Source organism: Thalassophryne amazonica, chromosome 6, assembly GCF_902500255.1.
Source record: "Thalassophryne amazonica chromosome 6, fThaAma1.1, whole genome shotgun sequence".
Lineage (NCBI taxonomy): Eukaryota > Metazoa > Chordata > Actinopteri > Batrachoidiformes > Batrachoididae > Thalassophryne > Thalassophryne amazonica.
Window position 1 is genome coordinate 108379233 of NC_047108.1, and position 24059 is coordinate 108403291.

Consider the following 24059-nt stretch of genomic DNA (forward strand, 5'->3'; position numbering starts at 1 on the left):
CTAAATATTGATGTATTTTTTCTGTTGGGGTGCCCAAATTTATGCACCTGTCTAATTTTGTTTAAAGAATTATTGAACACTTTCTGTAAATTCAATAAACTTCATTTTACTTCTCAAATATCACTGTTTCACTGTCTGCTATATGGTTATTTAACTGAAATAGCTGATCCAAACAACCAATGATTTATAACGGAAATCATAGAAATCATCAGGGGTGCCCAAACCTTTACATATATATATATATATATATATATATATATATATACATACATATATATATATATATATATATATATATATACCCACACACACAGTGAGGAAAATAAGTATTTGAACACCCTTCGATATTGCAAGTTCTCCCACTTAGAAATCATGGAGGGGTCTGAAATTTTCATCTTAGGTGCATGTCCACTGTGAGACACACAATCTAAAAAAAAACAAAAAAACGGAAATCACAATGTACAATTTTTTTTTTTATTATAATTTATTTGTGTGTTACTGCTGCAAATAAGTATTTGATCCCCTACCAACCAGCAACAATTCTGGCTCTCATAGAACTGTTAATTTTTCTTTCAGAAGCCCTCTTATTCTGCACTCTTTACCTGTATTAATTGCACCTGTTTGAATTTGTTACCTATATAAGAGACACCTGTTCACACACTCAACCAATCACACCCCAACCTGTCCACCATAGCCAAGACCAAAGACCTGTCTAAGCACACCAGGGACAAAACTGTAGACCTGCACAAGGCTGGGATGGACTACAGGACAACAGGCAAGCAGCTTGGTAGAAGACAACAACTGTTATGATTATTTATTAGAAAGTGGAAGAAACACAAGATGACTGTCAATCTCCCTTGGTCTGGGCTTCCATGCAAGATCTCACTTTGCGGGGTAAGGATGATTCTGAGAAAGCTCAGAACTACACAGGAGGACCTGGTCAATGACCTGAAGAGAGCTGGGATCACAGTCACAAAGATTACATTAGTAACACATGATGCTGTCATGGTTTAAAATCCTGCAGGACAGCAAGGTCCCCATGCTCAAGCCAGCACATGTCCAGGCCCATTTGAAGTTCACCAGTGACCATCTGGATGATCCAGAGGAGGCATGGGAGAAGGTCATGTTGTCAGATGATACCAGAATAGAGCTTTTTGGAAACAACTCCACTTGCCATGTTTAGAGGATGAGAACAACCCCAAGAAAACCATCCCAACCGTGAAGCATGGGGGTGGAAACATCATACTCTGGGGTTGCTCTTCTGCAAAGGGGACAGGACGACTGCACCGTATTGAAGGGAGGATGGATGGGGTCATGTATTACGAGATTTTGGCAAACAACTTCCTTCCCTCAGTAAGAGCATTGAAGATGGCTCATGGCTGGGTCTTCCAGCATGACAATGACCCCAAACACACAGCCAGGGCAACTAAGGAGAGGCTCCGTAAGAAGCATTTCAAGGTCCTGGAGTGGCTTGGCCAGTCTGCAGACCTGAACTCAATAGAAAATCTTTGGGAACTGAAACTCCAAACCTGAAAGATCTAGAGAAGATCTGTATGGAGGAATGGACCAAAATCCCTGCTGCAGTGTGTGCAAAGCTGGTGAAAAACTACAGGAAACGTTTGACCTCTGTAATTGCAAACAAAGGCTACTGTACCAAATATTAACATTGATTTTCAGAGGTGTTCAAATACTTATTTGCAGCAGTAACATACAAATAAATAATAATAATAATAAAAAATCATACATTTTGATTTCTGGATTTTTTTTTTTTTTAGATTATGTCTCTCACAGTGGACATGCACCTAAGATGAAAATTTCAGACCCCTCCATGATTTCTAAGTGGGAGAACTTGCAAAAGCGCAGGGTGTTCAAATACTTATTTTCCTCACTGTTTGTGTGTGTATATATATATATGCACTGCCTCCAGCTTTTCCCTTGTTCTTCATATAAACATGATATGCATCTGTTTGTAAGTCAGCTGGTCTGGACCGTGTACCAGATGTGCAGCAAACGTGTCTTTACCTTGGTTTCTTAATGTCATATTTATCAATTATAATGTCAATAAATATAATGTCAATTATCTGTTGTTCACAAGCTGCTGACAGACCATATTGTGATGAGTACAAACTCTAATTCACCTTTATCTTGCAAAAACAGTAACATTAATATGCACACTGAATTCAAATCATTTGTTCTAAATTGATGTTTTTATTGATATATACAGTAGTGTTCAGAATAATAGTAGTACTATGTGACTTAAAAGATTAATCCAGGTTTTGAGTATTCAGTAGATTCTCACAAATCCAACAAGACCAAGCATTCATGATACGCACACTCTTAAGGCTATGAAATTGGGCTATTAGTAAAAAAAAAAAAAAAAAAAAAAAAGTAGAAAAGGGGGTGTTCACAATAATAGTAGCATCTGCTGTTGACACTAGAAACTCAAAACTATGTTCAAACTGTTTTAGCAATCCTGTGAATCACTAAACTAGTATTTAGTTGTGTAACCAGTTTTTCATCATTTCTTCACATCTGTGAGGCATTAATTTTGTGGTCTGGAACCAAGATTTTGTTCGTTTACTAGTGTGCTTGGGGTCATTGTCTCGTTGAAACACCCATTTCAAGGGCATGTCCTCTTCAGCACAAGGCAACATGACCTCTTCAAGTATTTTGACATATCCAAACTGATCCATGATACCTGGTATGCGATATATGGGCCCAACACCATAGTAGGAGAAACGTGCCCATATCACAATGCTTGGTGCCCTGCTGTCTCAGCGGCTGTTTTCTGTCATGCTTAGTCTTTGGCAACAGGAAGTGCAGCAGTAAAAATGGTTTCTAGTCTTTATAGTTTGAGCTCTCCGTGACTCATGCTCGACTTTTCTGGACAGACAGGGTTAAAAAGACACATCCAGCCAGACCCTCAGGGTTTAAGACAGGAAGCACCAGGACCCATCAAATGCCTCTGACCTTTGACCCCACAACTCCATAAGATCTTCCCTGGTGTGTCTGGACCCAGAGACATGAAGGTCCCTGCTGCAGTTTAAATCTCAGGGTAGCTCTTACATGTGGGACTGGAACAAATAATCAGAAGGACATTCAGAGTTTACAAGACAAAGTTCTTTTTCACCACTTTCGCGGCCACCAGCAAATCTTTTATTGATCAGTAACTTACAATCATCCTGATGACAGATTACTGCTCCAGTTTCTTGATAAACACAGATCCTGTTCATGGTCTGGATTTAAGCTGCACATGCTAACATTAGCATCACAAAATGAAAGGATGAGCAATGAGTATTATTGAAAAGACATGCTAATGTTAGCACCACACAACCACGTGATGCTAACGTTAGCACCACACAACCACGTGATGCTAACGTTAGCACCACACAACCACCTGATGCTAACGTTAGCACCACACAACCACGTGATGCTAATGTTCGCGCCCAACGCTGACGGCACACCACCACAAGCTAACGTTCGTGCCACACGCTGATGGGACACCGGCACAAGCTAACGTTCGCATCACACGCTGACGGGACTGTCGCAGGCTAACATTCGCACCACACGGTGACAGGACATGTCACAGGCTAATGTTAGTGCCACACACTAACGGGCTAACGGGACAGGCTGCTGTGGTTTTGGTCTTTGATGGCGTTCAGCCTCAGCAGACTTGAAGCTTCAGTCTTTGGAGTTTCTATGAAGACACGCGGCCCTGGAGCATCATGTAACTTCTGATGGTCTTTGAGCAGAAACTCTGACACCTGCAGAGTGTTTCCTCTTCCAGCACACTGAGAACTGTTCTTCTGAGTCAAATATGCAGATTGAAGTCCTCAGGACAAGCCCAAAGTGGGCCACTGGTCTGAGGTCAGATGATAGATAGAAGCAGAACACTGACACTATGTACACTCGGACATGTTCAGTCTCCTTTCAGAAGAGGTATTTCCGACACGAGTTGGACCCACACCGACACTCCACCCGAACCCTCTTCTTTGGAGAGCTGGGCAGTCCCGCTAAACTGAAACTGGAATCCATTTTGGTGCTTTCGGTGTCGACTGGATCAACTGGAAAAGAAAAAGCAGAAAAACAAATAATGGAAGAGTGCTGATCAGAAACTAGACGTTACTTCAGCCGACAGCGTCACAGACAAACCAGAGTTCATCATCATAAAGAGGACAGACAAAGACAGACTGGCATGCGGCTGCTTGCAGGTTCAACATGTGCTGCTGGTCTCTGCGAGCGACAACTGCCTCCAGATTTTGTTGCCCTCCATCGGATTCAGACTTTATACTTTTTTTTTTTTTTTTTTTTAAATGGAGAACAAAATGTTAAACAATACACAAAGTTTAGAGCCACTGTGGAGGTGCAGACAGGAAACAAAACTCTCACTGTCTAAACAGTTAAGGACCCGACAGGAGCATACCTCCATAGATTTAATGTCGTCAGTGTACCAACAGTTTGCTCAGTTACCTCTTTGTAGCATCTTTACAAGCAGTGTCAAAGATGACAAATATGACATCAGTTTTATTTAAAATGGGATTTTTTTTTTATTCATGATTCAATAATGTCAAACCCGTTGATATCAACCTTTAGCCAAAGCCCTACAGCTAGAGCCCGACCGATATATCGGCGGGCCGATATTATCGGCCGATATAAGCCCTTTTCAAAGTACAGTGGTCCCTTGCTATAACGCGGTTCACCTTTCGCGGCCTAGCAGTTTTGCGGATTTTTTTGTGCAATTTTGCATGCTTTTTTTAAACAGCGCATTGTGTTCTGCGTCCTTATCAGGCGGGCCAGTGGCAGCACCGGTCGGCATCACCACAATTGCTCTCACTGCCTCTGATGCCCTTTCTGCGGGCTCGGTAAATGCAGCAGCGGGCCGCTCACACCGCCCTCCTGTCTGCTGTGTGGAGCTGCACCAAATCTGGCAACAGGTCCAGAGACTACGCTCGCTGTTTTGATGCGGATGTTGACCGCAGCCACAGAGCTCCGTGGCCACCGAGAGAGGACTTGGATTCTTTGCGAGTCCCGCATCCATACCTCCGGAGGCAGTGAGCGAAGGGAGAGTTCTGTGTGTGTCTGTTTATAATCTTCTTGCCCAGAAGAAAAAAAGAGAGCGTTTACACAGGAGAGAAAAGTAAGAAAATGTTAATACCTGTTTGAGAAAAGTGTATAAAGTGTGCAGTGAGGGGTTTTACATCCTTAAAACATCTATAATAATTGCAAAAAATAGCGCTGACTACTTCGCGGATTTTGCTTATCGCGGGTTATTTTTAGAACGTAACTCCTGCGATAAACGAGGGACCACTGTACTCACTATCGGCCAAAATTTTGCCGATAGAAAGCCGATAATTTAACAAACAGAACAGTTACTGAAATAATGTTTGTGTCGGCAATGTAAAATGTCCTTGCACCGTTTTTCCAGTAGATGGAGCTCTGACTCCATTCAACTGAGAGCTGCTTACACCCCTGCTAACGTGTTCATCACCGGCCCCCGTACTTCGCCGTCACACTGCACTGATCGGCCAACAAAAGCATACAAGTAAGTTTATAAGGAAATTGTTTGTAATAACTGAGATTACATTCACCTCACATTTCTCCCGTTTCAGTTCAACTCAGTTTGATTAACTCAGTTTATGTAGTAATGTGTCAAATGTGCTTTATTGCATCAGTCACGCTTTTTATTAAGCCCACGTTCTGTAGACCTTATTCCTACCATGAAAAACTCATTTACTGCTAAGAGGTTTAAACATTCAGATTCACTGGTCGTCCGGAAGGGTTCTGGGAATTACTGCCGTTCGCCATTACAGTAGACCTGCATTGAAATAAATGTGGTCAGATTTCAGAAAGAAATCTGATATATATTTATAAGACCCTTGTGAATGCAGTAAAGTAAATCTGTAAGCCCAAATTTGTAATTCAGCGGAGAAATCTTCGTTTAAAAATGACAAATTTGCAGCTAAAATTTAGCCCTCTGTGAAAACAGTTTGTATAGCCGTATCATTTCCATGACGTCAGGGACAAGACGACGCGCTCCCGCCTTGAGTCCGATCCCGCATTGAAATTGATTTTATCTGTTAGTAATGTTACTTATACACGTCCTGGTTTCAACATCCAAAAGTAAGCTGCAATGAATGTGAGATACAGATCTGTGTGCTCAGATCAACAACGACATCGACAGCGGACGCCGTTCTTCCTCTCCCACTCTCTGCCTCCGCTGCGCTTATTAAGTTTGTGGGCTCGTCAACGAGCTCGTTAACCGCCGACGCAGGCCACTCACACCGCCCGTGTCTGCTTTGCAGCCGGTGTTGTGTCAGATTCAGTGCACAACACCGGCATCACCTCTCTGTCTACTGAATGGAGCTGCAGCACACTTGGCACAAGTCCTGAGATTACGCTCACTGTTTTAATGCGAAGCGGCCGGTACACCTGTTGCTGCAAGGACAGACTTCTTGCGGCTAAATCCACAGCACCGCACGTCTCGGCAATCGGAGCCCCAGAGCTCCATGGACGCTGAGAGAGGTTTATATATTTTTAATGACTGGGATTCTTTGTGGGTCTCGCCTCCATATCCTGTGATGGTACCGGAGGCGAAAGACAGTAGATTTTCATTGCGACACCACTCAATCAAATGGGCGTATGAAAAAGTCCCCCACAATAATTTTCAAGCACAAATAAAAAATGTGTACTCACCAAACGTGCCGCAAGACAATATGAAGTTTTTAAAAAAGTAGATCCTTCCGTATAAGACAAGAAAAAGGTGCAGATGCACGTAAATCCACAAATTACAATTGGCGCAATGCATGCTGGGAGAGGGTCTTGTCCATGACGTCTCGGCAGCGTCCATGATGAGAAGTACAATTTGCGGAGGGCTAAATGTTAGCTGTAAATTTGTCATTTTCGAATGAAGATTTCTCAGTTGAATGACAGATCTGGGCTTGCAGATTTACTTTACTACATTCAGAAGGATCTCATGTGTAAATATAAGTCATTTTTTGTTCAAAAAATCTGACTGCATTTTTTTCAATGCAGGTCTCCTTTAACCCTCTGGGGCCGACGCCGTCGTATACAATGGCTGGGACCAAGCTTTACTAAATTGTAAATAACGTTTAATGATATATGAAGGTCAATTTTTAAAAAAATGATGCAAATTATTGTTTGGGTTAAGGTTCTAATAAGGAATAGTTTGCACCATCTGTCATGCTTAGTTATCATGTTACTGGGCAACATATGTCGTAGATGTTTCTGTGTAAGCTGTCAGTTGTTCAGGTGGTTTCCATAGTAGAGAAGCTTGAATCTTCGACTGGACTGGGTTGCTTGACGCGAGGATGTTTCGCTTCAAATCGCAGAAGCTTCCTCAGCTAAAATTCTTGCTCTGGAAGTCTGACTTCTGTCTGACTCTTGTAGAGAAGAATAAAACAGAAGCCAACAAAAGCTGGAGTTTTAAACCTAACCAGACCCCTCCTACTGAGAGGCAGACTGCTATAGGCTAGTGACTAAACAATGGCTCTAATTAGCAACTATTGTGCTCTAGTTAGCACACCTAATGACAGGACAGCTGTCCCTCTAATGATGGGATGGATGACTTTCTGATGGCTCCCTTGATTACGTGAATGACTCATTACCATGAACGAGAGACTGAAACTCCTTACTCTGCATCTTGTAGTCAAAGGTGAGCTCCTCTCCGGCCCGAATGGGTCGCGTTGAAAACAAAGCAATTCGAGGAAGCCTCTCGTCAATGTTGTTGATGAAGACGTTGAACACCTGCAAGTTGGGGTTACACTGCAAAAAGAACGGCGTGTTAACAGCTTTTATCGATGCTCACACAAACATCACAAAGAAACGGTGGAGCAGGTAAATTCATTTTGCTTCTTGTTGCGCGAAGTGGTGAATGCAAATTGTACGGCGGTGCAACTTAAGCCCCTTTCACACCGGGGCTGCTCCCAGTTGCATCGTGCGTCATTATGATGACGCCACGTGGAAGCAACCTAGTGCCGAGATGATGCAGCTCAGTGCCACAACAGCACGAGGGGCGCAAACAATTTCAATTTATTTTCATTTATATAGCGCCAAATCACAACAGAGTTGCCTCAAAGCGTTTCACACAGGTAAGGTCTAACCTTACCAACCCCCAGAGCAACAGCGGTAAGGAAAAACTCCCTCTGAGGAAGAAACCTCAAGCAGACCAGATTCAAAGGGGTGACCCTCTGCTTGGGCCATGCTACAAACATAAATTACAGAACAATTCACGGACAAATATATAAGAAATGCTATTGGCGCTGGATGGAGCAGCACCTTAAACAGAGAGAAAAAAACAATCAGGCATCAGAAAGACAAAAAAATACTGTATAATTTACCAGCATTAAACAACAAGAAAAACAGAGAAATACTAAGGTGATCGCCGGCCACTAGCCCTAAACTTCACTAAAAGACCCAGAATTTAGTTAAAGTTGAGGCCGCAGCCCGCTCCAATTACTAATAAATGAATTAAAAGAGTAAAAAGAGTAAAACAAAACTGTACCAGTATACTAGCCATATGAAAGGGAAAATAAGTGCGTCTTAAGTCTAGACTTGAAAATCTCCACAGAATCTGACTGTTTCATTGACGCAGGGAGATCATTCCACAGAACAGGGGCACGATAAGAGAAAGCTCTGTGACCCGCAGACTTCTTATTCACCTTAGGGACACAAAGTAGTCCTGCATCCTATTTAGGGAGGTGCCAGCCCATGAATAATTTTATAGGTTAGTGGCAGAACCTTAAAATCTGATCTCACTGGGACAGGATGCCAGTGAAGGGATGCCAAAATGGGTGTAATGTGGTCGAACTTTCTGCTTTGTGTCAAAAGTCTGGCTGCAGCATTTTGAACCAATTGGAGACCCCTAATGCTAGACTGCGGTAAACCAGTAAATAGAACATTGCAGTAGTCCAATCTAGAAGAGATATATGCATGGATCAGGGTCTCAGCATCAGCCATAGACAGGATGGGACAAATCTTCGCTATATTTCGCAGGTGAAAGAAAGCAGTCCTAGTAATATTTCTAATGTGGAGGCCAAAGGACAACGAAGGATCAAAAATTACCCCAAGGTTCCTCACTTTGTCAGTGTGATGTATGACACACGAGCCGAGGCTGAGCATTAACTGGTCAAATTGATGCCGATGTCTCCCTGGACCAAGAACCATCATTTCAGTCATCAGAGTTTAAAAGTAGGAAGTTTCTAGACACCCAACTTCTCACTGCTGCAAGGCAATCTTCTAAGGATTTTATGTGAACGAGATTACCAGCAGTTATCGACATGTATAACTGAGTATCATCTGCATAGCAGTGAAAGGTAATCCCAAAATGCCACAATATGTGCCCAAGGGGTGCTATATAAAGGGAGAAAAGCAGGGGGCCTAAGACAAACCCCTGTGGAACCCCAAATTTCATGTCACTAAGGTTAGAGGTAGTGTTACTGTACAAAACACAGTGAGAACGACTGGTCAAGTATGACGTCAGCCATTAAACATGTTTAAATTTTTTCTGCGTCCTCTGCTCGACGCAAAATTAAGTGGTTTCCGCGCAAGTCAGAGCAACTGGACGGTACTCAGCGTGACTGGAAGCCACACCCTCACAAGACAACGCTACCCGACGCCAATTTATGATTCCTGATGTGTTCCATTGTTCCCGAAGCTGCAGCTCCTTCTCTGTGTGGAGCTGTCTGGTGAAGGGAGGCACTGTGAGGCAACAGCAGCTTCTTCTCTCACAAATGTGTTTAAATAAAATCCATAAAAGTCCTGCTCACAGACTGATTGCCAGAGACATCCAGTAAGAAGTCCGGACATCTCCAGTCCACTCACGAACAATTTGTTCACGCGCGCACATGTGAATTAAAAGAAAGAAAAAAAAAATGTCTGGCTACAGGCAGTTAGTTCCTTGTTCTCCCCTCAAACTCTCTCATCACTGTTAAAAAAAGGACAAAAAGTACATAAGTCCTGCTCACAGACTGATTGCCAGAGACGGGACATGTCCACACCAACTATAACTCCAGACATCTCCACATTTACTCACGGACGGCTCATTCACATGCAGACGTGAACAATTTAAAAAAACAAAACTGTCTGGCTGCAGGCAGTTAGTTCCTTGTTCTCCCCTCAAACTCTCATCACAGTGTTAAAAAAGGACAAAAAAGGACGTAAGTACTGCTCACAAACTGGACATGTCCACACCAACTATAACTCCAGACATCTCCACATTTGCTCATGGACGGTTCATTCGCGTGCATGAGCGCATCTCGCGGTCAAAAGAGGAAAGATAAACTATAACAGAACTCAGAGCGCAGACCTGCAGCTCAGCAGAAGAACAAATATAAACTGGAAGAGAAGTCAGAGTGCACAGTCTGGCTGCAGCCAAACTGTGCACTCTGACTTATCTGTGCAGAGAATCTGCAGGCTGCGTTCTCACCTCCTCTCTTCCCCCTGCTGCGCGCACCTGACGCATATTCCTGCGTCGTCATGACGCAACAAGAAGCAACTGGGAGCAGCCCAGGTGTACACCTGGACAACAAGCTGGACTGCTCAGCTAATGTGGACACCCTCTACAGGAGGGACAGCGTCGGCTGTTCTTCTAAAGGTCCGGTCACACGGCGATCGCTGAACCAAGGATAAAAAGTCACAAAGCCACAAATTGTTGAGAAAAAGTGGACAAATGAGCTGGTACGCCTCCCATCACCGAAAAGCCTGTGAGCGCAGAGCGCATAAAAGACCAAAACAAACAAAAGAAAAACAAAGTGAAAAGCGACCACGACACTTTGCAGCTGCGAGAGCTAGTTGTCTTGACAACAGGTTTGTCAAGTGTGCGCACACATGGACGTTGCAGCCAGAGATGGCTGCAATGTGCGTAGTTAAAGTAGTTGATCAAGCGTTCTTGCCGCTATTGTTTTGGTATGAAAACGTTGCTTTTTGCCCCACACATAGACAAGTCACGTTCAGCTCATGGAACCTTTAGTTACTGATCCATTCAGATACGTTAATGTCCGTGCAAGATGTCGGACTTGGGAGGCCAGACGACAATCAAATGGAACACTAAGGTAAGGTTAGACCTTACTTGAGTGAAGCGCCTTGGGGCAATTTTGTTGTGATTTGGTGCTATATAAATGAAAATATATTGAAACTGAAATGCTGACGGTACGGGAACTACGCAAACGATGAGGAACCATCAACACAGAAAGCAAAATGGAATACGGACGAACTGACGTTGTTGGGATTCGTTCATATTTTTCAACAGTTTGAACATTCTGACGAAGCTCCAGCTACAAGAACGAAGCTGGACGATGGTTAAACAATGTCTCTGAATTAAGTCCAGATTTCTTATTTCGTTTTGGCTTCAGTGTCCTTCGTTAGTGCCGTGTGACCGCGGCTTAAGGAAGCTCAAGTCCTGTGATGTCTGTGGGGAGATGCTGCAAATGATCTATCGGTCGGTGGTGGCAAGCGTCCTCTCCTATGCAGGCTGTCTGCTGGGGAGGCACCAGCACAGACAGGGACGCCAAGCGGCTGGACAAGCTGGTCAGGAAGGCTGGTGTAACAGTATATCTTTCTGTATGTATCTATAGCTGTCGACAACAGTCATATTCCCTATTTTGAAGTATCTTCATATCCCCCTTCCAAATATACTCTACAAATATGGACCTGATTGACAACCTGAAATATGGGATGTGATGGAAAATACTCCAATTTAGTTTTGCATATAATATCCACAGTATATGCATAGAACACACAGTACCATACCATCTTTATAAAGCACTTTACTACAACTAAAGCTGACCCAATGTGATGTACACTAAAACATACAGTTAAAACATTAAGACATATCTAAACAAGTTAAGAAATATAGAGCGCGCACACACACACACACACACACTAGTACGCAAAGAAGCATGTTTACGAAACATAATGAAAATGAGGGTCCTATTATAATGTCTGACACCTTTCTCAAATCTGTTTTGTACAAACTTGGTTGTAAATATAAAGAGTGGCAGATAGGAATCAACAGAATAATATAAATGTAGCATGAAATTGACAAATCTGATTATTTGAAACAGTGTGATTGTCACTCGACGAGCAGCTCAGCAGGGGAAAGAATGAATTAAGATGTGTTCAAATCATTTTTATCCACTATAATGTTTGTCAGTATGCACATTTGTTATTTGTTTGTTTGTAATCATTGCATTTGTCACCTTTAACTCACTGTGCAGCACACACTTTACATCAGACTCTTGCAACTCTCAAGCCCTTTAATTTGGTGTATTACACGACATGTTTTACTGTAATCTGATGTTTGACCTCATTTAAGTGACATTTGACCTCAAGCGAAACCCTGAAGGTCAAGGTCAATCACTTATCCCAGGTAATGGCTTATAAGCAAGGCCTATCACTATGTGCATGCCAAAATTGGAGGCAACAATTTCAAATATTGTGACCAGGAAAGTGGTTTAGTTGAATTTAGTGTTTGACCTTCCTGTGACCTTGACCTTGATTCTTTTGTGCACTGAAAGGTACCCTAATAGGGCTGCTATATGTGAAGTTGCAAGAGTCTGCGATGTCAACTGTGTGCTGCACAGTGAGTTAAAGGTGAAAAAATGCAACAATTACAGACAAACATACTGACAAACATGAGTTTACTCTCCAGTACGACACAGGTCTGCAGTCTTTTTCAAAAACTGACCGTCCAAATGAAGGCTGGACATCTCGCTATCCAAAACTATCCTGTAATCTCTGAATGCTCACTTACTTAAGGCGCAAGTTTGAAAAAAACTCACTGGACTTGTCAAAGACTTAATCACAAGACCGACAAGATTTTTAACTAGACGTCGGTCTAGCAGGGGAAAATACCTACTAGGCATCGGTCAAAAGTTACTGGTCTGTGACCTCAGACCAGCGGATTTCTCTGCCCCTGACCAAGTTCGCACGGACAACTATGAAACAGAAGTGTCCCTTTGTTTATGGAGTCAAGCTTTGGAATGCACCGAATGAAGAAATTAAATGTTGTACAAATGCTTATAAGTTAAAAAAAACAAAAAAAACATAAGGATAAAATTATGAGAGAAGACAGTAAATTAGAAGAAAGATGAATGGAAATGCTGAAATGTACATATTTTTCAATATTTATTTATTTTTCAATAAATTCGCAATTTCCCCTATTTTTCAAATGGGTGTGAGAACCTATTTCAATGCTTTTTAATGACCCTGTTTTAAGACCCCATAGGTTTTTTTTTTTTGTTTTTTTGCTTTTGGGAACTCCGAACTTTGTGTCAGGGTCTGTGTGTCAGAGTCCTGCTGAGGTTTCATGTGTCTGTTTTGTAACAAAGTTGTTAAAGCACCTGGCATCTTAACTCAGTTGCTGAAGCATAGAACACCTCAGCGTGTCTTGGTGGCTTCCCTCGCCTCTCCACACTCTGTTGGCCCGTTTTAGACACACGTACTGTGTGACGGTGGCCAAAGGGTGAAGTGCACTTGGTTCCAGTGTGGAAGGTTCCCTGTTCAATACACCACCACCCACAATCCACATAATATGGAGCTGCCTCAGGAAGGGCATAAATGAACATGCAGATCCACCTCAGATCTACTGAGACAACCCTGAGTGAGAACAAGGGAGCAGCCAAAGGGACTGACTTTTTATGGTTACATTTCTATCAAACACTCACGCTGTGGTTGACAAAATGGGAGATGTTTCCGTGGTAAGCAGCATCCACCGTGTACACGTCTTCCACATAGTCCAGGTCAAACAGGTACGTGGAGCCTTGGCAGTCGTACACATGGCCCCTTTTCTCGGCTTCATCAGTTGTTATGATCTGAAAGGAAGAAGGGATCAAGTTATTTATTTTTTACCATCAGCACACACAAAATCAGCTGTTCACCATCAAGTCCACCATCTCAACTATGTTAGTCTAAACCAGTGCGCCCAACCAGTCGATCATATGAAAGAAAGGCAAAAAACATGGTTCTTTCTATCTGCTCATGTTCAGGGTCAAAAGATGGCGAGAAGCTACACTAGGTTGAGTGGAAACTACAATGGCAGAAGCTAAAACTTGTTTTCACTCGGAGTCGGAGGAGGATTATTTTTTAATTTATTCAAATGCCAAGTTATCTGTCTTCTCTGCAATGCAAATGTGGCGGCTTGACAAGAAAGGGAATTTGGTGCAGCATTTCAAAACAATCCACTCGAGATACGACACAAACTTCCCAGCTAATCACCTCTACGCGCCCAAAAAGTCCAGGAATTGAAAGGTTGGCTAGCCACACAACAGTCTGTAAATATGAAAGACGTGATGGATGTAACTAACAAAGACAATCATTCAGTGCGCAGCTGGAGGGGACAGGTGCAGAAGACGTAGAGCTGCTGCACACAGACGTTAGGTGACTCAGCAGAGGTAAATTTCTAGGAACAGTTTTCTTATTTGCTCTGTGACAGACTGGCGTCCTGTCAAGGGTGAACCATGCCTCATGCTCTGTGGCTGCTGGGATAGGCTCCAGTCCCCCGCGACCCTTAATTGGACTAAGTGGTTGAAGATGAGTCATTCATGAGTGTGTGTTTTTTTTTTCTTTTTAATTTTAATTTCTGAATTGTTGCCCGAAATTAAAGAATTTTTGAAACGTTCAAACCATGCTGAATAGGCACAACGAGAAGATGGTCAATGGCTCTTGGATTTCTTCTTACCAATCTGACGGACGGACCCAAGGACAAACATCAACATGATCAGCTCCATTAAAACGTTTAAAAGCAAGTTAGCCGACACCTGCGATCAAGCAGGTTGCAACAGTGTTTCCTGCGGAACTTTCCACACATGGACACAGAACTTATCCATCAGGACAAAGACTGGGCGGAGCTTGAGAGTGCACATTATGATGATCAAGTGCAGAGCATCTTGTAAGAATCTGACAGACGCTTTACTGACTTGATTCCATTAAGCCTGTTGTCAGATTTATCTGTTTTCCATTTGGGGAAACTATAGATGAGGACTGTATAACGTCCAAAGTGTCATCAATCTTCAACCTGGATAGCTGTGCTACTGAGAATGAGATCCTCCCACTGAAAAATGAGAGTGAGCTCAAATCAAACAAAGCTGCACCTACTGTTCATTAACAGTCACCAAAACCACTTTCAGTTCAACGCTGATTTTGGATTCAATTTTATTCTTATCCTCTTATGTAAATGGGAACGGAAATAACAGATTTGTCTGCTCAGTAATGACGTCAGTTTTTCTGGGATATTTACAATTTACAGTGCACCCAGAAAGTATTCACAACGCTTCACTTTTTCCACACTGTGTTATGTTACAGCCTTATTCCAAAACAGATGAAATTCATTTTTCACCCACAAAAATTTTACACATAGTACCCCATAATGACAATGTGAAAAGTTTTTTTTTTTTGTTTAAGATTTTTGCTAATTCATTTATTTATTATTTATTCCCACAAGGCACCTGAAGGACTCTCAGACCATGAGAAACAAAGTTATCTGGTCTGGTGGAGGTTTGTGCCCTATGAATGCGGTACTCTAGTTTTTTAAATAGTAAGTCCCTTCGGCTGTTCCTTGTTTTGCACTCGGGGTCGCCACAACAAATCCAAGGTGGATCTGCATGTTAAATTGGCACAGGTTTTATGCTGGATGCCCTTCTTGACGCAACTCCACATTACATGGAGAAATGTGGCAGGGGTGGGATTTGAACCCGGAGCCTTCTGAACTGAAACCAAGCGCATAACCACTTGGCCACTACCCCTGCTCTAGTTTTTAAATACATTTGCTAAAATCTCAGAAAAAAAAATTGACACTGCCATTCTGGGGTATTGTGTGTAGAATTTTGAGAAAACAACATAGTCACAACTTGAAAAAAAGTGAAAAAGTGCAAATTTCTTAAAAATACAAAATTAAATCCCATGTTCATAAATATTCACAGCCCTTTGTTCAATACGTTGTTGATTGCACCTTTGGCAGCAATTACAGCCTCAAGTCTTCTTGTAATATGATATCTTTGGGCAGTTTTGTCCATTTCTCTTTGCAGCACCTCTCAAGCTCCATCAGGTTTGATATCTTGGCTGTGTGCTTAGGGTCATTGTCCTGTTGAAAGATGAACCGTCACCACAGTCTGAGGTCAAGAGCACTCTGGAGCAGGTTTTCATCCAGGATGTCTCTGTACATGCTCATTCATCTTTCCCTCAATCCTGAGTAGTCTCCCAGTTCCTGCTGCTGAAAACATCCCCACAGCATGATGCTGCCACCACCATGCTTCACTGTAGGGATGGTGTCTGGTTTCCTCCAAACATGACCCCAAAGTGTTCAATCTTTGTCTCATTAGACCAGAGAATTTTGTTTATCCTGGCCTGAGAGTCCATCAGGTGCCTTCTGTCAAACTCCAGGGGGCTGTCATGTGCTTCCGTCTGGCCACTCTACCATACAGGCCTGATTGGTGGATTGCTGCAGAGATGGTTGTCTTCCTAGAAGGTTCTCCTCTCTCCACAGAGGAATGTTGGAGCTCTGACAGAGTGGACCATCGGGTTCTTGGTTACCTCCTTGAGGAAGGTCCTTCCCCCGATCGCTCAGTTTAGACGGGCGTCCAGCTCTAGGAAGAGTCCTGGTGGATCTGAAATTCTCCCAATTACAGATGATGGAGGACACTGTGCTCATTGGGACCTTCAAAGCAGCAGAAATGTTTCTGTACCCTTCCCCAGATTTGTGGCTCCAGACAATCCATGTCAGAGGTCTACAGACAATTCCTTTGACTTCATGCTTGGTTGTGCTCTGACTGTCAACTGTGGGGACCTTATATGTAGACAGGTCTGTGTCTTTCCAAATCATTGCCAATCAACTGAATTTTACCCCAGGTGGACTCCAATTAAGCTGTAGAAAACATCTCAAGGATGATCAGTGGAAATAGGAGGCACCTGAGCTCAATTTGGAGCTTCATGGCAAAGACTGTGAATACTTACGTACATGTGATTTATTCCAAATAAGGCTGTAACATAAAATCTGGAAATAGTGAAGCGCTGTGAATACTTTCTGGAAGCATCCATGCAAAAGACGCACCATCTTTTTTCACATCAATATTTCACTTCTTTGAGCATTATCATTTGTTAAATGTTTATCATTTTTTTAGAAATTAATATTTCACATTAAGCGTAATTATCATTAACATAAATAAACATGGAGTTTGCATGAAGACAATTTGAAGTGAATTCATCACCAGGGCTGTGAAATGAAACTGTGAAATCTGAGGAAAATTTGCAGGGGCTAGGGGGGCACAGCCCCCACCCACCACCCAGGGAGCCAGAGTCTAGGCCTTGTGGGGCCCCAGAAACCAAATTAAATTTCATCTACTGATACATTTTCAACACTCCTGGAAGAACAAATCTCAAAACTTAGTGGATATTTAAATGATCCTAGATTCAACCTTTCATGTGAACCTTCAATGATCATGTTGAAATAACAGAATATTGATGTGGAAGTAGGACCTGGTATGATTTTCCGTTTAATTGTAACGGAATTATGCATTAACTCAGAACAATTAAACTAAATGAAATCATGAAGACTGAAAAGACTGTTAAACCATGTCAAAACCTACAGCTAAAGATCTGTAGAATATTTTAAAAATCAGGGTAAAATATCAATCCCTCAAAGCCACGTGTCTTTTCCCATGAAAAAAGTCTGCATTAATAAAAACTAATTTACATTGTTGTGTAAATTCCATCCATCCATTTTCTTCCGCTTTATCCGGAGTCGGGTCACGGGGGCAGCAGCTCAAGCAAAGCCGCCCAGACCTCCCGATCCACACACATCTCCCCCAGCTCCTCCGGAGGAACCCCAAGGCATTCCCAAGCCAGCCGAGAGATGTAGTCCCTCCAGCGTGTCCTGGGTCTTCCCCGGGGCCTCCTCCCAGTGGGACGTGCCCAGAACACCTCTCCAGCGAGGCGTCCAGGGGGCACCTGGAAAAGATGCCAGAGCCACCTCAACTGACTCCTTTTAACGTGGAGGAGCAGTGGCTCGACTCTGAGCTCCTCCCGAGTGACCGAGCTCCTCACCCTATCTCTAAGGGAACGCCCAGCAGGGGAAACTCATCTCGGCCGCTTGTACTCGCGATCTTGTTCTTTCGGTCATGAGCCAATCTCATGAACATAGGTGAGGATCGGAACGTAGATCAATCGGTAAATCGAGAGCTTTGCCCCCCTACTCAGCTCTCCTTCACCACGACGGTCCGATACAGCAACCACATCACTGCAGATGCTGCACCGATCCGTCTATCGATCTCACGCTCCATCCGTTCCTCACTCGTGAACAAGACACCGAGATACTTAAACTCCTCCACTTGAGGCAAGGACACTCCAACGACCTGAAGAGGGCAAGGCACCTTTTTCCGGTCAAGAACCATGGCCTCGGATTTGGAGGTGCTGATTTTCATCCCGGACGCTTCACACTGGCGCAACCGCCCCAGTGCACGCTGAAGGTCCTGATTTGACGAAGCCAGCAGAACCACATCGTCCGCAAACAGCAGAGACAAGATTCTGTGGTTCCCAAACCAGACCCCTCTACACCCTGGCTGCACCTAGAAATTCTGTCCATAAAAATAATGAAGAGAACCGGTGACAAAGGGCAGCCCTGGTGGAGGCCAACATGCACTGGAAACAGGTTTGACGTACTACCGGCAATGCGAACCAAGCTCCTGCTGCGGTCGTACAAGGACCGGATAGCCCTTAACAAAGGACCCCGGACCCCATACTCCCGGAGCACTCCCTACAGGGTGCCCCGAGGGACACGGTCGAACGCCTTCTCCAGATCCACAAAACACATGTGGACTGGTTGGGCAAACTCCCATGAACCATCGAGCACCCGATGGAGGGTGTAGAGCTGGTCCAGTGTGCCGCGACCAGGACGAAAACCACACTGCTCCTCCTGAATCCGAGGTTCGACCATCGGTCGAATTCTCCTCTCCGGTACTCTGGAATAGACCTTACCGGGGAGGCTGAGTGTGATGCCCCTATAGTTGGAACACACCCTCCGGTCCCCCTTCTTAAACAGAGGGACCACCACCCCGGTCTGCCAACCCAGAGGCACTGTCCTCGATCGCCATGCGATGTTGCAGAGGCGTGTCAGCCAAGACAGTCCCACAACATCCAGAGACTTAAGGTACTCAGGACGGATTTCATCCACCCCAGGAGCCTTGCCACCGAGGAGCTTTCTAACCACCTCGGTGACTTCGGCCTGGGTAATGGATGAGTGTGCCTGAGTCCCCAGTCTCTACTTCCTCTTTGGAAGACGTGACGATGGGATTGAGGAGATCCTCGAAGTATTCCTTCCAGCCCGACAACATCCCCAGTCAGGGTCAACAGCTCCCCACCCGCACCGTAAACAGTGCTGGGGAGAGCTGCTTCCACCTCCTGAGGCGTCGGATGGTTTGCCAGAATCTCTTCGAGGCCGACTGATAGTCCTCCTCCATAGCCTCCCCGAAGTCCTCCAGACCCGAGTTTTTGCTCTGTGACCGCACGGGCTGCGGCACGCTTGGCCTGCCGGTACCTGTCAGCTGCCTCTGGGGTCCCACCTACCATAAGTAGGACTCCTTCAGCTTGACGGCATCCCTTACTTCCGGTGTCCACACCGGGTTCGGGGATTGCCGCCGCGACAGGCACCAGAGACCTTGCGACCAGAGCTAGACTCAGCCGCATCGACAATGGAGGTGGAGAACATGGTCCACTCAGACTCCATGTCTCCAACCTCCCCTGGGATCTGGGAGAAGCTCCCCGGAGGTGGGAGTTGAAGACCTCGCTGACAGAGGGTTCCGCCAGTCGTTCCCAGCAGACCCTCACGATACGTTTGGGCCTGCCAGGTCTGACCGGCTTCCTACCTCCCAGCCGATCCAACTCACCACCAGGTGGTGATCAGTCGACAGCTCTGCCCCTCTCTTCACTCGAGTGTCCAAGACACGTGGCCGAAGGTCAGATGATACGACTACAAAGTCGATCATCGACCTCCGGCTCAGGGTGTCCTGGTGCCACGTGCACTTATGGACACCCTTGTGCTCGAACATGGTGTCGTGATGGACAAACTGTGACTAGCACAGAAGTCCAACAACTGAACACCACTCGGGTTCAGATCGGGGAGGCCGTGCTTCCCGATCACCCCCCTCCAGGTCTCACTATCGCTGCCCACGTGGGCATTGAAATCCCCAGGAACAATGGAGTCCCCAGTCGGAGCGCTATCTAGTACCCTCCCAGGGACTCCAGGAAGGTCGGGTACTCTGCACTGCTGCTCGGCCCGTAGGCCGAGACAACGTTGAGAGACCTGTCCCCGACCCATAGGCGTAGGGACACGACCCTCTCGTTCACCGGAGTGAACGCCAACACTTGGCGACTGAGCTGGGGAGCAATAAGCAATGCGACCCCAGCTCTCCGCCTCTCCCTGTGGGCAACGCCAGAAAAATGAAGCGTCCAGCCCCTCTCCAGGAGTTGGGTACCAGAGACCAAGCTGTGCATGGAGGTGAGCCCAACTATCTCTAGTCGGTATCTCTCAACCTCCCGCACAAGCTCAGACTCCTTCCCCCTAGCGAAGTGACATTCCACATCCCAACAGCCAGGGGCTGTGAGCATGGACCGGGCCGCCGGGCCACCCGCCCTCGACCGCCACCCAATCCTCTCTGCACCCGACCCCCATGGCCCCCTCTGCAGGTGATGAACCCACAGGAGGGCGGGCCCACGTCACTCTTTCAGGCTGAGCCCGGCCGGGCCCCATGGGCTAAGGCCCGACCACCAGGCGCTTGCGCACGAGCACCAACCCCAGGCCTGGCTCCAGGGGGGACCCCGGCTCCACCATACCGGGCGACGTCTCTGTCTTTGATCTTTTACTGGTCATGGAGGTTCTGAACTGCCCTTAATCTGACCCGTCACCTAGGACCTGTTTGTCTTGGGAGACCCTACAGGGAGCACAAAGCCCCCGACAACATGGCTCCTAGGATCATCCGGGTACGCAAACTCCCCCACCACGATAAGGTGGCAGCTAGAGGGGGAGGTTGTGTAAATTCATGTAGCCTAAATTCATTCAAAGCCACAATGTCTTTTTTTTTTTTCAATGAAAGAAAGTCTACATTAATGAAAGAAAAAAAGGCACATAATCTTTTCTGAAATTCTGTTTGAACAGAACAAAGTTTATTTTCCAGAGGGAGAAAAAAAAATTCTTATCAGTTTGCTTTTCCGTTTATCTTTCAGGTGTGTTCATGAAGCCAGCAATAATTCCACGGATTCTTGTCCTTATCAGAGTTTTTCAAACCGTCTTCTCACCATCTTCGCTCTGTCTGATGTCGCTCCGTGACACAGACATGCTGCAAAATTTCTTTTAAAAACTTGAAAGTTCTAAAAGTTTGTGATGTCCACATGCTACGTTTAGCTAAGCTTCGCACAGGGGCCACACAGCGTCGCCGCAGCAACCAACCAGTCCCACTTTATGACAACTGTTGTAACAGCCAGGCTTTGAGTGGCATTTATTCTCCTTAAAACTCTGCGGATTCGAGGAAACTGATATGTATCTGTAACACACAGATCAGTGTCCGCGGACTTATAAAACTTGCATGATGTCGTAAAAAAAAAAAAAACGCTTTGCGATAAGCATTTTAAAAACTGGGTAACGATCACAGTTAAAGAGTACAACCCCCCATGATGAAATCTGCAGAATCCCGCGGATCCGCAGTTTTCACAGCCCTGCATCACAAAGACAGATTTAGATTTGTGTGAAATAACTCGATTCAAGTTAGCTGACAATGAATTCATGAAGAATATTGCTGCCTGTGCCATCAACCAAATGATATAAAGGATGACCCTGTTGCCGGGCTTTGTGGTTGTTACCCAGATCGATTCTGCCCCTTGGTGGCAGAACACCAGCACATACTCCCAGACCCAGCCTGATCTGCTGAAACAATTAGTCGAGTAACTCGAATAATTCGATTACAAAAAATGTTAGAGGCAAATTCTCTGCCTCGAAGCTTCATTTAACGTTGTAGTACATATGCCAGGCCTGTGTGTGGCTCTGTAACATCCTCAGAAAAAAAACAGAAGACCAGTGAATGCCCATAAGCTGTGTAAACGCTTATCAATTTAGCGCCTAAAGCTACCGTATTCTAACGTGACACACAGAGTAAATAGACTGAATAGCAAAGCAGTGTGTGTTTGCCTATTTTTAAAAAAACACACGGTCTGCTTGACGTGGGGAGTGACTATTGACCAGGCGGCTGGCTGCTGTCTGTCTCTCTGCCCGGTGTGAGGGGCTCAGCACTCCCTCACAGGGCGAGTCACAGCTCCGTCCTCGGCTACACTCACAAACAGTTTCTGAAAGAAGATCCTCTCAGCAAAAGTCCACTTTCTTCTGTGTTTTGCTCTGACTTGCACTAAGTGTTTCACTTTTTAATTTTTGCTTTTTTGGGCAACACACAACGCTTCACAAACACGGTAACTGAAATGCATCTGCTGAATTGCAGAGAAAGAGGGATAAAAACCCGCAGGGACCCAGTCCACCAACCCTAAAAAAAAAGAAAAAAAAAAAAAGGGGGGGGGGATACATTTTACTAGTTACTAGAAACAAGAAAACAGAAACCACATCCCATCGCCATTTCAGCAAAATTTCAAGATTTTGGCCCAGCTATTTTGCTATTTGTGTCCAAATTAAGCTTTTTGCATGGAGTGCTCAGGATGTGCAGATGTTTACTTCGGTATTTGTCTTTTTGATCCAGCATGCCCTGTTTTTTTGTTTTTTTTACACATCTTGGATGTGTGTCTCTTCTGATTTACTAATATTTTGGCGCAGAGACGTTGTGCCATTGTTTAGGATGAGCTCTGGACTATTGATGTTGTTTAAAAACGCAAAAGTACTTTTTATCCGATTACTCAAATCGCCAGAATAGTCGATAGAATATTCGATCACTAAAATAAGCAATAGCTGCAGCCCTGCTGTATAGCCATATATTGTTCATGACGCATCATGGTGACAAGTAGCACAGTGATGGAATGACTCATGTGTCTGTCTGTGGCAGACCGTGAGGTTTTCCTGAAAAGGTCTCACCTCTCCCACGTACTCCATGACGAAGGTGTTCTTCTTAATGCGCTGCAGTGTACGGACTCCCCATCCCCTGCCGTTTTCCGTTTTGAAGATGCACAGATCAAACTGGATTCCCTTCTGCACCACTCTGTTGGGACAATCAGGGCCACAGCTGCATCGAGAGTTACACTCGTATATCGGTTCACCTGCCCGGAGTCGGACCTGCCCCCGATCATTGTATGCCATGCGGTGCAGAGAGGCCCCAGGACAGCAGCCGTTTACCGGTTCATCCAAACAGTTCTTGCAATCGCAACCCACAGCCATCTCATCGAGAACGATGCCTGGACCTACTTTATAGTTGTTGATGTAGGTGAAGTTCTTAGGCGGGCCTTCGAGGTCTACCTCATCAACAAAAATTTGACCTGGGTGGTTGCGCGTCTGGTTCAAGTGGTTCTCCCAGCGCTGGAGACTCTGGCGGACTTTGGCTTTCTGGACCAGGAATGAAGTCACCTCTTTATTCAGCTTTTTAGGGATGTAATGCCTCCCGTGGCGCCTAAGCACCTGATCCAGGTCACGATGGAACTGCTTCATCATTCGTGAGCATTTCAGGTTGCGTTTAGGTTCCCAAGTGTTATCTGACTCTGGAAAGCTCCTCCATTTGACCAGGTAGAACTCCTCCTGAAACACAAAATACTTTGAATTTGGACACATCTGACCAGGACAGTTCCTCCAAACTGCAATTCTGGTCTTCAAGCTCAACTATGAAGGTCCAGCATATTAACCTGGAATAGCAGTGAAGATGTGACTTAGTTGATTATATTACAATACAAATCATGTATAACGCAAAAAACAAACTTCTACTTCAAGATGTCCAAAATCTATTTAAAGTGAAATGTTTCTGCAAAGGTGTAAACAAACATTAAATTATGCAGTACTTTCGTCAGCTTTAAAAGACTTTATAAAATGAATAGAATTTCTCTTTACAGAATGAACATTAAGTTTACCAGTTTTC

At 44.7% G+C, this 24059-nt stretch overlaps 1 protein-coding gene across 1 annotated transcript; it reads right to left on the minus strand.

Moving 5' to 3' along the window:
- Nucleotides 1-3173: 3173 nt before the first annotated feature.
- LOC117511517 (histone-lysine N-methyltransferase SUV39H1-like) lies at nt 3174-23758 on the minus strand. Its single transcript, XM_034171529.1, has 4 exons — nt 23072-23758; nt 13683-13829; nt 7653-7782; nt 3174-4064 (listed from the first exon to the last, which is right to left on the minus strand). The coding sequence occupies exons 1-4, from the start codon at nt 23756-23758 to the stop codon at nt 3931-3933; spliced, it is 1098 nt and encodes a 365-aa protein (XP_034027420.1). The 3' UTR covers nt 3174-3930.
- Nucleotides 23759-24059: the final 301 nt, after the last annotated feature.